This window comes from Chlamydotis macqueenii, chromosome 22, assembly GCF_036417535.1.
Source record: "Chlamydotis macqueenii isolate bChlMac1 chromosome 22, bChlMac1.mat, whole genome shotgun sequence".
In the NCBI taxonomy this organism is placed as follows: domain Eukaryota; kingdom Metazoa; phylum Chordata; class Aves; order Otidiformes; family Otididae; genus Chlamydotis; species Chlamydotis macqueenii.
In genome coordinates, this window is record NC_141577.1 from 6,739,000 (window position 1) to 6,750,844 (window position 11,845).

The 11,845-nt window shown below is 57.8% G+C and overlaps 1 protein-coding gene across 1 annotated transcript; it reads right to left on the reverse strand.

The window, feature by feature from the left end:
- Positions 1-433: 433 nt before the first annotated feature.
- SERINC2 (serine incorporator 2) lies at positions 434-10,764 on the reverse strand. The gene is made up of 10 exons (XM_086764998.1): positions 10,678-10,764; positions 4,070-4,231; positions 3,410-3,597; positions 3,229-3,308; positions 2,926-3,063; positions 2,651-2,820; positions 2,470-2,560; positions 2,217-2,352; positions 1,697-1,906; positions 434-1,205 (listed from the first exon to the last, which is right to left on the reverse strand). Exons 1-10 carry the CDS (start codon positions 10,714-10,716, stop codon positions 1,067-1,069), a joined length of 1,353 nt encoding a protein of 450 aa, XP_086621124.1. The 5' UTR covers positions 10,717-10,764; the 3' UTR covers positions 434-1,066.
- Between the last annotated feature and the right edge of the window lie 1,081 nt (positions 10,765-11,845).

Sequence of the window (11,845 nt, forward strand, 5' to 3'; positions counted from 1 at the left end):
GTCCGGTGCCGGGCTGAAGCCCCTCTCGAGCGCAGGGCTGGGGTGGGCGGCGGTGCACCCCTGCACGGGATACCCCCCAGCATGCGATGCACCCCGTCCCAGCACAGCGGGTACCCCCAACCGTGGTGCTCACCCCATCCCCGTGTGCCCCTATGCTGTGTGCACCCCACCACGCCGTGCGCCCCATCTTGTGCGCCCCCGCTTCGCTTACCACCACCCCCTGCCCCGCAAGCAGTGACCCTCAGGGTGCCACGGGCCGGCAGCGGGGTCCCAGGCTCCGTGCACCAAAGCGATGCCACCCCCGCCTGCACCCACACAGCAGCCAGCTGTGCCCTCACCCCGGCCTTAGGGCTGTTTAACACATCCCCCTTCCTCCACCCCTGCGCACCCCACGCACCCATCAGAAAAGACTCAAGAAGGACAAATCCACCAGGTTTATCCCAAACGAGAGTTTATTAACGAGGCAAAGCGCTGGGGCCAGGCCAGCACAGCCTGCGGGAAACCCAACCCGTGCTCCGGCGATGACCAGGGACCCGTCCTCCCGCAGGGACAGCTGGGCGGGAGAGCCCGCGGGGAGCTGGGGGGATGCAGCCTGACTCCAGCCACAGATGCCCGAGATTCTTCCAGTCTGTTTGGGGAGGCAACACCGGCTGACACCCATGTCCTGATGAACAGCTGGTCCCCAGGGCCCCTCCAAAAGGCACCGCGGTCCCAGGGCACCAAACGAGACAACAACAGCTGGTGAAAAGCAAACCCTCCCAAGGCAAGGTGGTGGCTTCCACTAGAAGAAGAGGGTACGGCAGCACCGCCAAAGGCACTGGACAAACACGGAGGTGATAAAAGCTTCAAAAACATCCTCAAGTCATTCTCAGCTGTTGCTGGTTTTCCCTACTTTGGCACTTCATCCCTTTCAAGTTAAAACAGAAGACCTACAAGAAGGCACCACCCGGCACAGCTGGTCCTGCCTGCAGAAAACCCAAGGCCAAGGCAGAGCTGGGGCTGTCCCTGGCCTGGAGGGACATTACTGCGGCGGCTCTGAACTGGCAGCGGGATGCCCAGGGCCACCTCAGCTGAAGTCCCGGTCCGGCAGCACCAGCGGAGCCACCAAGGTCCAGAGGTAGAGAAGCAGCCCGGCCCAGCTGGAGCTGATCTTCACCCACACGGCTGTCCAAGGGCTCCTCAGCACCTGCAAGCTCTCGTCCGGCCTGAAACAGCAAACAGCACCCATCGCTGCACCGCGCCTGCGGGGTGGCATCCCCCTGCCCACTTGGAGCACGGCAGGCGGCAAACGCGCTGGCGAGGGATGGAGGCAGTGAGCACCGAGCTGTGGGTGCAATGCAAAAAGCATGGAGGGGAGAGCGGAGAAGCCCCGTGTCTGCAGCCACGCAGCTCCCCGCAGCCATGCAGCTCGCCCAGGGGATGCGATCCCACCACTGCAGCCTACAGCACCCCAGGGATGGGGCCCCTGCTCCCCCCACATCCCAGGGGACCCCAGACCAAGGATGCTGCAGTGGGAGCTGGCGAGCCCAGGCACAACCTATCCTACCTAAAAATAATTAACGCTGATTGGGATGCACATTAAGCGGGCCTGCACACAGATGTACCTCAGCGAACAGCTCTGCCCAGCGCAAGAGCAGGGAGAAGGGGCTGCAGGGGAAGGGGGGCAGTACCCGGTCCCCGCAGGAGCTCTGCCCACCTGTACCAGTTGGTGAGGGTCATCATGATATAGAGGGCAGCGAGGAGGAGGCAGAAGTGGAAGAAGGTGTAGTTGTAGGAGACGCCGTCCTGCTCATTGTCGTAGGCGCGGTGCAGCTCGCTCTCCGCAGCCGCTGCCTCACCGCCCGTCCCCATGCTTTCTTCTGTCAGCATCAGCTTGTTGACCTGCGGGTGGTCCGAGGAGCGGACACTGCGGGCAGAGGGACGGCGGGCTGAGGGCTGCCACCCGCTGCCTCCTCGGCTGACCCCAGCCCACGCTCAGACCCCATGCCCACCCGCCTCAGGATGCCTTCTCTGGGACAGGCGGGGCAGTTTGGGGGACGCAGCTCGTGTCCCTGGGCACTGGGATGGCTTTGCAAGAGGCACGTAGCGACAAAAACCCCTGACCAAGCTGTGACCTCCTCTCCAGCATCGCCATTCCCTAAAAGCCTGCTCACGCCCCCTGCTCTGGGCAGGCAGAGGAACGGTGCAGTCCCCAGGAATGCGAGCCAAGCCCTCACCTGATGAAGAGGGTGCAGAGGATGAAGATGATCAGCCCCACGATGCTCGGGGCGTCCCACCAGGTTGTCAGGGGCTGGGCGGCCGTCGCCGAGTCGGTGCTGTTCCTCACCAGCAGCGTGGGGTTACAGGTCTGGGCTGGGGCGGGGGGGACACGCAGGGGGTTCAGCACCTTTCCCCAGCAAAGAACCCACCCCAGCATGTGGCCCTGTCACACGCACCCCCCTCCCAAACCCAAGGCCGCATCCTGCTTACTGGGTACGTTGGCCAGGGCGGACCAGGTGACGTAGACGGTGTAGAGGGTGATGAGGGACGCCTGCAGCAGCCCCGAGTGCGGCTGCGCATCCTGCAAACGCAACGGCGGGCGCTCAGGGCCGCTCCTGCGCCCCACGGCAACATGGCCACCGGCCTCCCGGGTGCCCCCCCGCCGCCTCACCTGGATCTTGGGCAGGATGGACACAGCCGAGACGATGAGGCAGAGGATGAGGTTGATGCTGATGAGGACCTTGCCCTCTGTGCAGCCCTCAGGCTTGGTGTAGTAGACATAGAGCAGCACTATGCCCGCAAGGGAGGCGGCATAGAAGATGAAGGTGATGACGCAAAGAGCTGCGGGAGAGAAGGAAAAGGAAAGAGCATCACCAACTCAGTGCCACCCACCGCCAGGATGACTGTCCCCATCCCCAAACCCTCTGCGGTGCCGGCCATACCCACCTGCGTACCAGCCCTTGGCGTTGCTCTCGCTGGCGTTGCGCAGCCACAGCTGGCTCCAGGAGTGGGCGAAGTCGATGAGAAGGACCAGCTGGATGAGGATGAAAAGGAAGGAGCCGACCACACCAAAGTAAAACCAGACTTGAGGGGAAGACCAAAAAAAAAAAAAACAGTTAAAAGCAGGGATAAGGGGAATTTGGCAAGCACACGGGCACACGGCAGCGGGATGCTGACTCCAGCCCTGGGTTTAATCCTGTGCTGAGCATCAGCTCAGAGGCGCACAGGACAGCAGGGCTAGCTCCTCACCTGAGGTGAAGGCACCATCGGGAATGTAGAAGGCCCCCACCGTGATCCCCACCAGCACCAGGAACTTGAAGAACCAGAAGCTGCAGGAGGAGAGAGGAGGCATGGTCTGCGAGCAGGAGCCCCACAGGGAAGGGGCGTCTGCCCTCCCACCAGCATCCCCCTCCCAGGGACGAACGCTCACCCGTTCTGCACGGCGGCCCGCGGGTCCTTGCTGCTGCGCACGCACACCATGATCACAGCGAAGAGGAAGAAGAAGGCGGCCATGGCGAAGCCCATGCGGTACACAGCTTTGTGGCCCAGGAAGCTGCCACAGTCAACACGGGTCTGGACCCCCAGGATCGACCCACTGCCTTCGCAGAAGCCCGGGAGCTGCAAAGGCAACGGGAGGGTGAGCATCACCACAGATGAGCCAGCTCGTGACAGCTCCACCGCCACCCGTGAAGCACGCAGTTGGCCTGCGTGGGGACAGCGGTGGGGTGACACAGCCAAAGCCACCCTGCAGGTGAGTGGGAAGTTGGGATGAAAGCAGCATTTCCCAAAAAGCCTGGCCCAGCCTTCGTGTTAGCTCAGCTGACAGAACTCAGCTCGCCGCCTCTGAAGTCCCAAAAATGGGATGTAGGAAACTTTCCTGGGACACATCTGGGAAAACCAGATAATGCATACAATGATCACACTGCATTGTCCCCCCCGGGGTTAATAACTCCCTCTCCCCTTGAGATGCTCAGAAAAAAAAGGAACATCACACTCCAAAAATTCCTTCTGCTTCACCCTCCCATGCCCACCAGGAGCTGAACCTCTTCCCCACGGCAATCGAACCCAACAGCCCCCGTGAGCGGTTCACCTTGTGCAGCTCCTTCTCCACCCCGGGGATTATCATAATGATGGACACGAGGGTGCCGAGGAAGAGGAAGAAGGTGAAGAGGAGGCGGGAGACGGTGGAGTTCTTGGCCGAAGGGCAGCAGCCACAGAGCAGGCATGGCGCCGAGCCGCAGAGGCAGGACACCTGCAACGAGAGCATCCCCACGGAGGAGGGGTCAAAATTGGCCCCAAAACGCGTGACCAGGTTGAACCGTAAGGAGATCTGCCCGGGAACCCACGCTGCTGCACCCAGGGCCCTGCTTAGAGCTTCTTGACAGCCAGCACCATAACCTGCACCCCACGGGACCCCACGGAAATGGCTCCAACCCCCCCAAAAAAGATGCTGAAAACCAAAAGAGCTGCGGGAATGGGCTCACTGCAAAAACCAAGCAACTTGGAAGATGACACCAAGAGTCCTGTGGGCACCCTCATCTGCAATTGCATGCAAAACAGGCTCTGGTCAAAAAAAAAGCACTGCCCTGCAGGAGCCTCCTCTCTTTACCAAATAAAATGAGTTTGCAAAATAATTTAAGGCTGCCTTTTCAATCCAGTATGGGATGAGGAAAACACCGACACCAGCGTCACAGGGAAACACGTTCTGCCATCTCTCTCCCCAAAGGCCATTTTACAGGTGGGGAAACTGAGGCACAGCATCCCTGGGAGCCCACGGCGGGTCTTGGCTTCTCAAACCCAGCACCAGCAGCACTGCTGGGTACACCCAGGGCCACCCATCACCGTGCCAGAGCTGGGTGCGGAGTGGGGAACCGAGGAAACCTCCGCTTAACAAAACCCAGCCTTACCGCCCAGCAAAATACGGGTGGGAGTTTCCCACACAAGGATTGCATGGAATAAGTCTTGCAGGGAGAAAAAGGATTCCTTTTGTTTTTAAACTATATTCTTAGACTTCCCTGGCTCCTGCAAGCCATTGCTAGCGAAGCATGAGGGAGATGCTGTTTGGATCCCAACAGTTGGACTGGGCTGAGTTGAGTTGAGAGTTCAGTTGAGATTCGTTGCTCCAGTACACACTGTTCTCACCAGCTTGTCCAACAATTTGGATATTTACCCGCCCATTTAACACCTACAAGGTGTGGGAATGCCTGGGGCAGCAACGCAGGACAGCCAGCCCTGGCTGTGGCATCCAGGATCCGGATGGGGAAGATTTTCAGCCTCTTCATCACCTGCAGCAGCCCCGGGACGTCCCAGTTCACTGCCATGTCCCTTACTTTCCCAAAAGGGCATTAAGTTAGAGAATAAATACGGCATTTTCAGACAAGAGCATTGAATAAGTCTTTTGGGATGGCCAGTCACTTCTGTATCACGAATCCACTATGTTATGTGAGCAGAAGGTTAAATATTTGAGAGGAAAACAGGGAATTAAGTTGTCTTTCAGATTTTTATTGATGTTGCATGCTCAGGAATCATCAGGGTTGGTTGGGGAATGTCCTTGTTCTGGCCAGGATAGAGTTAATATTTACCTGAGCTGGGTGGAGAACTGAAGCTGGTAGCCCCTATGGCTGGGATAGTTAACTAATTAGCTAACAGCTGGGGTTAATTTACCCAAATTAGCCAAAGGGCTATTCCATCCCATCTGACATCATGCTCAGTATATAAGTGAGGAGGGTGCTGAAGGGAGGCCCCCTGCCACTTGGAAGAGACTGGATGTGGAGATCTGTTGTGAGCTATTGTACTGTATTTGTGTTCCATCACTGTTTTGCTTTCTTCTGTCATTACTGTTAAATTTATTTTTTGTTCAATCTCAACCCACGTGTTTGGTTGTTTTTTTTTTTCTTCTGGTTTTCTTTTGTTTGCCAAATCTCCTCCTATTCTCTCGGAGAGTGGGGGGAGTGAGAGAGAGACTGCGTAGTCTGGTCCCCGTCGGGGCTGAACTACGACAGGGAAGCAAAACCAACATCTCACAGCAAAGTAAAGTGGGCAACGATGACCCCATGTAAATGAACAGATGGGCTAAAGCACGAAATAAAACTTCAACGGATCCAAAAATCTGAATTAAAACTAAATTCTCAACCCTGCGCAACGCCCCATGGCGTGAGCGGGAGCAGCGGGGCTTGCAGGTCAGACAGCCCAAGCAATGCAACAGCAATGTACGCCCCAAGTGCTCTGAAACGGGAAACTTCAGGGTATTTCTTGTTTTTTTTTTTCTCAATGCCTTACTGAAGCCGTCACAAGCCCACAGCCTCCCCCATCCACAATGAGAAATCCCCAAGCTTCCAGCTCCAGGCATTTCCTAGACAGCAAGGGGAACTAAACATTTGGAGACTGTTTTAAATACTACTGCTTCACTTCCCAAATATTTTTTCCCAGATAAACTGCATTCCCAAATCCACTTATTTCAAAACTGACAGCACTGGGCGTTTTTAACTCCTATGTCAGAGCCAGCTTCTTCCTAGGAAACCCTGTGACCATCTCTGGTCCCCAGCAAACTACTTTCCCTCTATTCACAAGCTAACGCCGTTGATTTATTTCGCTTTCGACACTTCATTTCTTCCCTTTGAGCAGCTCTTCCTCTCCTGTGCTTGGAACACAGCAGCTGGCCAGATGCACTTGCAAGCAGGAGGAGGGTTCAGCCCTCTCCCACTATTAAGGGATGCACGCGTTGGGTGTTTATGATGGCTATGTGCTTCCTAATTATGCCCAGCTATCAATACTAACTAAATATTGCTCAATATCAACTCAAATACACATTTCTCATTGCTAAAATGAGTGTAAAAAATGGACACGGCAGAAAAGAGAACCAGAGGTTGGGCTGCTGTGTGAGCAGGGCATCAAACCCGCAGCTCCCTCGTCAGGGATGCTCGCGAGCGATCGCTTTGATGCCCCCAAATGACTAGAGGTGGCTTTGACTTCCTTTTTAAAACATAAGCACATCATTATTTGAGAAAAATCACCTCCTCCTTGATTCATTCCTCTTCACCCCCAGTGCAGCCCCACGTCCCAGCCCTACCAGTGGCTGTGCTGGGCTGACGGTACCCACGGGAGCCGGGGTGGGTGAGGGAGCCCCCGCATTCCCCGGGGACCCTGCCTCTCCAGGAGCTGGTCGAGGGACACCACTGCATGTTTTCAACTTGAAAGCAGGAAAAAAATGGCCTTCAATTACAGATTGCTTCCTTTCAGGCTCATTAAATGAACCACTTGAACAAGAACGCATTTAAAATGCGCCAGCGCTACCGCATTTTCCCTTCAAATTTAAACAAAAAAAACCCTAAGAACAACAACAAAAATCCCTTTTAATGCAGAATTACTGCATTATTTGACCTGATGTAGCAAAGCACTGCTGTGCACCCTTGACTTTAAGCACTTCAATACCTCCAGCTCCTCTCCTTTCAGCGGCAACTGAAACAAAAAGCATCAATCCCACTGCAACTGGCCTGGAAACCCGGGGATTGTGCTTGTTCAGGAGGTTGTTGGATTTGGGGGTTCAGCCCCACGTCCAAGCATCACCGAAGACTTGTGGGCGGCACAACCTTGACCATCCCATTTTCAGTGAGGGTGGAGGGGATGAAGGGGTGTCCACAGGGCCCCGATGGAGCCAGGCTGAAGGAAAATCCTTGCTCCATGCGTCAAACCCTGTGGTTGATCTCTGGGAAAGCTGGAGGCAGATGAGGTAGCTTCTAGCACGAGGTTTTTTGGGAGCCCACAGCACCCCTGGAGCCTGCCGGTTTATTTTCAAGGACGACTTGCGCTAGCCTGACCTGCTGCCCGGGCACCTCTTGAATTCGGTCTTTTTCTTTGAAAAGCAAATGGGTTAAGAGCAAGGAAAACCCTCCCACGCGCCGGCAGCACGGGGTGCGCTCTGATACACCTCCTTCCAAAGACTTGCAAAGATGCTCGTAAGTACGAACGTGGCCAACGGCCAAACAGCAGGATGGAAAAAGCCAATGGAGGGGAAGTGGCTGCAGCGTCAGAGCGGTGGATTAACGAGGAAGCATCGGTTTTCAGCCGCTGCAGATGAAAGATTAATCTCTCCAGTTTCGCTCTCGACTTCCTCATTAAATCGAGCTCACCTCCAGCACGACTTGCACGTAAGGGCTGCTCTGCCTCCCGTGCCTGGTGACTGGGAGAGCGCAGCCGGAGCCGGACAAGCACTGTCCACCCAGTCCAATCCAGGGAAACGCAACAACACAAACCCAGCTACACTAGCCCAGCGCCACCACCCCAGCTACACCAGCCCAACAACACCCCTGCTATGCCAGTCCAACTACACCAACCCAGCTACAGCAAATCAACACCACCAACCCAACATCACCAACGCAACTACACCAGCCCAACAGCAGCCTGACACCACCAGCCCAACACCAACTCACAGCAGAAACTCTTCAGCAGGGCCTGTTGTGATAGGACGAGGGGTAATGGTTTTAAAATAGAGGAAGGTAGATTCAGACTGGATATAAGGAAAAAAAGTTTTTATGCTGAGGGTGGTGGGACACTGGTCCAGGTTGCCCAGAGAGGCGGTGGATGCCCCATCCCTGGAAACGTTCATGGCCAGGTTGGCCGGGGCTCTGAGCAACCTGATCTGGTTGGAGATGTCCCTGCTCCTTGCAGGGGGGTTGGGCTGGATGGGCTTTAAAGGTCCCTTCCAACCCAAACCCTTCTGTGATTCTAACTCAACAACATCTACCTAACAACACCAACCTAACAACACAGCTTCTGCAAGCCGCCCTCGCCCCAGCAAACGCAGGGAGGCAGAAACTGAATCAGTGAAGAGCAATGTCGAGCAACCAGTCTTTATCTCCTGTTCACGCAATGACCCGGCAGGTTAATCAATACCTAACCCACAGGGCGAGGCACAGGCTTGGGAGGCTGGCGGCTCCCACGTCTGGCGGGTGGCCTTGCACGGGTACTACGTGCCCAAACCATGCCAGAGGGCCGCACACGCCCCTGGGGTTCGCTTTGGCTTGTGCGGGATTCTGCTGGCAAACAGCAGCCCTGCACCCCAAGGAGGCAGCTCGAGACGACAGGCTGGGGTGGGCAGAGCCTGGCAGAGGAAGGGAAACGTTTCTAGCGTGGTGCAAAGTTTCACTCGGGAACAGGCTGGAAAGTTTTAGTGGGACAGTGCTAAAGAGATGGCTGGGCAACCTGACACTGCTCTCCGTCAAACGGTGCAGGCTGACCAGAAGGAGTTAGTTCATATTTTCTTATTAAAAATTAAAAAAAAATTACAAAGATTGGGGGTTTTGTTTGTTTTTGAGGATTTTTTTTTCCCCTGCTGTGTTTTTTCAGTTCAGATTTGAGCTAAAACACCCCTTTAACCAACCAGCTCCACTGGAAGAAATAAGAAAACTAAACCTATACAACAACGCGACCCTGTTATCACGGTCTGGGCCAGAATAGGTTTTTGGGGGAAAAAAATTCCAGAATTAGGCCAGAAACCTCCCCAGCCTTGCTCCGGAGTAACTCCTGGCCTCTACGATACCTGCCCATAAGGAAAAGTGCCAGATGCGTGTTACAGGCCTTGCAGACCGCCCTCCGGCCGGTCCTGTGTTTCAAAAGCTGGCGCTCGTTAAACCTCCAAAACCTTGAGGTCAGGTTGTGAAACCGACCCCATTTCCAGGTTTCCAGGCTCCGGAGTTGGTTTCACAGCCCTGCCTTGGCCCCGCGCCCGCAGGTGAGGCCATGCCTGCGTCACCGGGCACAACACCCCGAATCACGCACCCTGCGTCAGCAGGCACGGCACCCCGAATCACGCACCCTCACCCACCCTGCGCCATGGCACCCCACACAGAGCCCCCCACTTGTGGGCCCGCACCCACCATCTCAGCTCCTTCTCTTACTCCAGCTGATTGGGGCTCGCAGTGAGAACCAGGCAGGACCCCCAGCCCCCAGCATCGCACAGGTGCAGCAACATGGGACCCCCCAGTGAATCAGGGCAGTGGGGCAAGGACACCCCACCCTTAGGTGCAGCAGGGCATCACTCCTCCAGTTCTCCACACACCACAAGTGCATGGGGGTGCACAACCCCAGGTGCCCTCAGGCTCCACATTCCCCTTGACCATGAGGTTCAGGAGCCCCAGAGCTCCCTGGGGTGAACCCTCTGGGTCTCCTGGACCCCTTGAGGGCAGCGGGGTGCTCTGCTCAGCCTGTCACTGCATCCCGCCGGGCACAGAGGGGTGCATCCCCCTGGCTGTCCCTGCATCCCCCCGGGTGTCCCTGCATCCCGCCGGGCACAGAGGGGTGCATCCCCCTGGCTGTCCCTGCATCCCCCTGGGTGTCCCTGCATCCCGCCGGGCACAGAGGGGTGCATCCCTCTGAGTCTCCTCCCCGGCTGCAGCCGGGTCTCCCCTGCCCCCCGCTCTGGTCGTACCGGGGGGCATCGCCGGGGTGTTCCCCAGGGGATCGGGGGACTGTATCGGGACGTACCCCCATGGGTGCCCCCTCAGACCTCCCCGGGGGTCCCCTGGACCCTCCTCCGGATCTCCAGCCGCCCCCCCCCCCCCCACTCCCCCCGCCCAGCCCCCGGGCCGCGCCCGCCGCCGCGGCGCTCGGAGCCGGCGCAGCCCCGCGTCCCTGCCGCTGCTCCCCCCCCCGCCCCCCTCCCGCTCCCCCCCGCGCTGCCCTGGCCGGGCGGGCACTCACGCAGCCGAGCAGGGAGCAGACACCCAGACAGGCCCCCATGGCGCTGCCGCGGCCACCCCCGCCGCTGCGCTTCCCCCGGCACCTCCGCCGCGCTGGCTCCGCCCGGGCCGGCCCCGGGACACCCAGCTCGGGCCGCGCCTCCCCCGGGGCGGCCCCTGCGGCTGCGGGGCGGGTCTCGACCGCGGGGACCCCCCGCTTGCAGCCCCGCAGCCCATCGGAGCGGGCAAGCGGCAGCCCCCGGGACACACCGACAGCGTGAGCTGCCCGGGCCCCCCCGCCCTACTGCCGGGGGTCTCCGTCCCCACCGACGCCGAGGGGAGACACGGGCTCGGTGACGGCGCTCGGGGCCCAGGAAGAGCGGAGTGTTGGGCTGCTCAGCACACCCACCAGCTCCAGCACACCCACCATCTCAGAATCACATCACTGGTTGAGGCTGGCAGGGACCTCTGGAGATCGTCTGGTCCAACCCCCCTACTCAAGCAGGGCCACCCAGAGCCACTTGCCCCGGACCGTGTCCGGATGACGTTTGAACATCTCCGAGGATGGAGACTCCACAGCCTCCCAGGGCAACCTCTGCCAGTGCTCCATCACCCTCCCGGTCAAAAAGTGTTTCCTGACGTTCAGAGGGATCCCACTGTGTTTCAGTGTGTGCCTGTGGTCCTGTCACTCGGTGCCACTGGAAAGAGCCTGGATCCGTCCCCTGCGCACCTCCCTTCGGGTTTTATGCACTCGATGAGATCTTCTCTGAGCCTTGTCAGCTCCAGGCTGAACAGTCCCAGCTCTCACAGCCTCTCCTCACACGTGAGACGCTCCAGTCCCTTAATCATCTTCATGACTCTCTCCAGTATGTCCATGTCTCTCTTGTACTGGGGAGCCCAGAACCAGACACAGCACTCCAGGGGTGGCCTCAACTGATGCTGATCACTGGATCACATCCATCGCTGGATCACCTTCATCCACCTGCTGGCAATTCTTTGCCTAATGCAGACCAGGACGCCCTTCACCTTCTTTGCTGCAAGGACACTTTGCTAACTCATGTTCAACCTGGGGACACCCAGGTCCTTTTCCACAGAGCTGCTTTTCAGCAGGGCATCCCCAGCACGTGCTGATGCCTGGGGTTGTTCTTCTCCGGGGGCAAGACTTGGCCCTTTCGCCTGTTGAGCTTCAT

Coding starts and splice junctions, on each gene's coding strand:
- SERINC2 (XM_086764998.1), bottom strand. CDS start 10,716: ATGGGGGCCTGTCTGGGTGTCTGCTCCCTGCTCGGCTGC. Junction 4,232..10,677: donor TCTGCTCCCTGCTCGGCTGC/GTGAGTGCCCGC, acceptor CTCTCGTTGCAG/GTGTCCTGCCTCTGCGGCTC. Junction 2,821..2,925: donor CGCCAAGGGCTGGTACGCAG/GTGGGTATGGCC, acceptor TCTCTCCCGCAG/CTCTTTGCGTCATCACCTTC.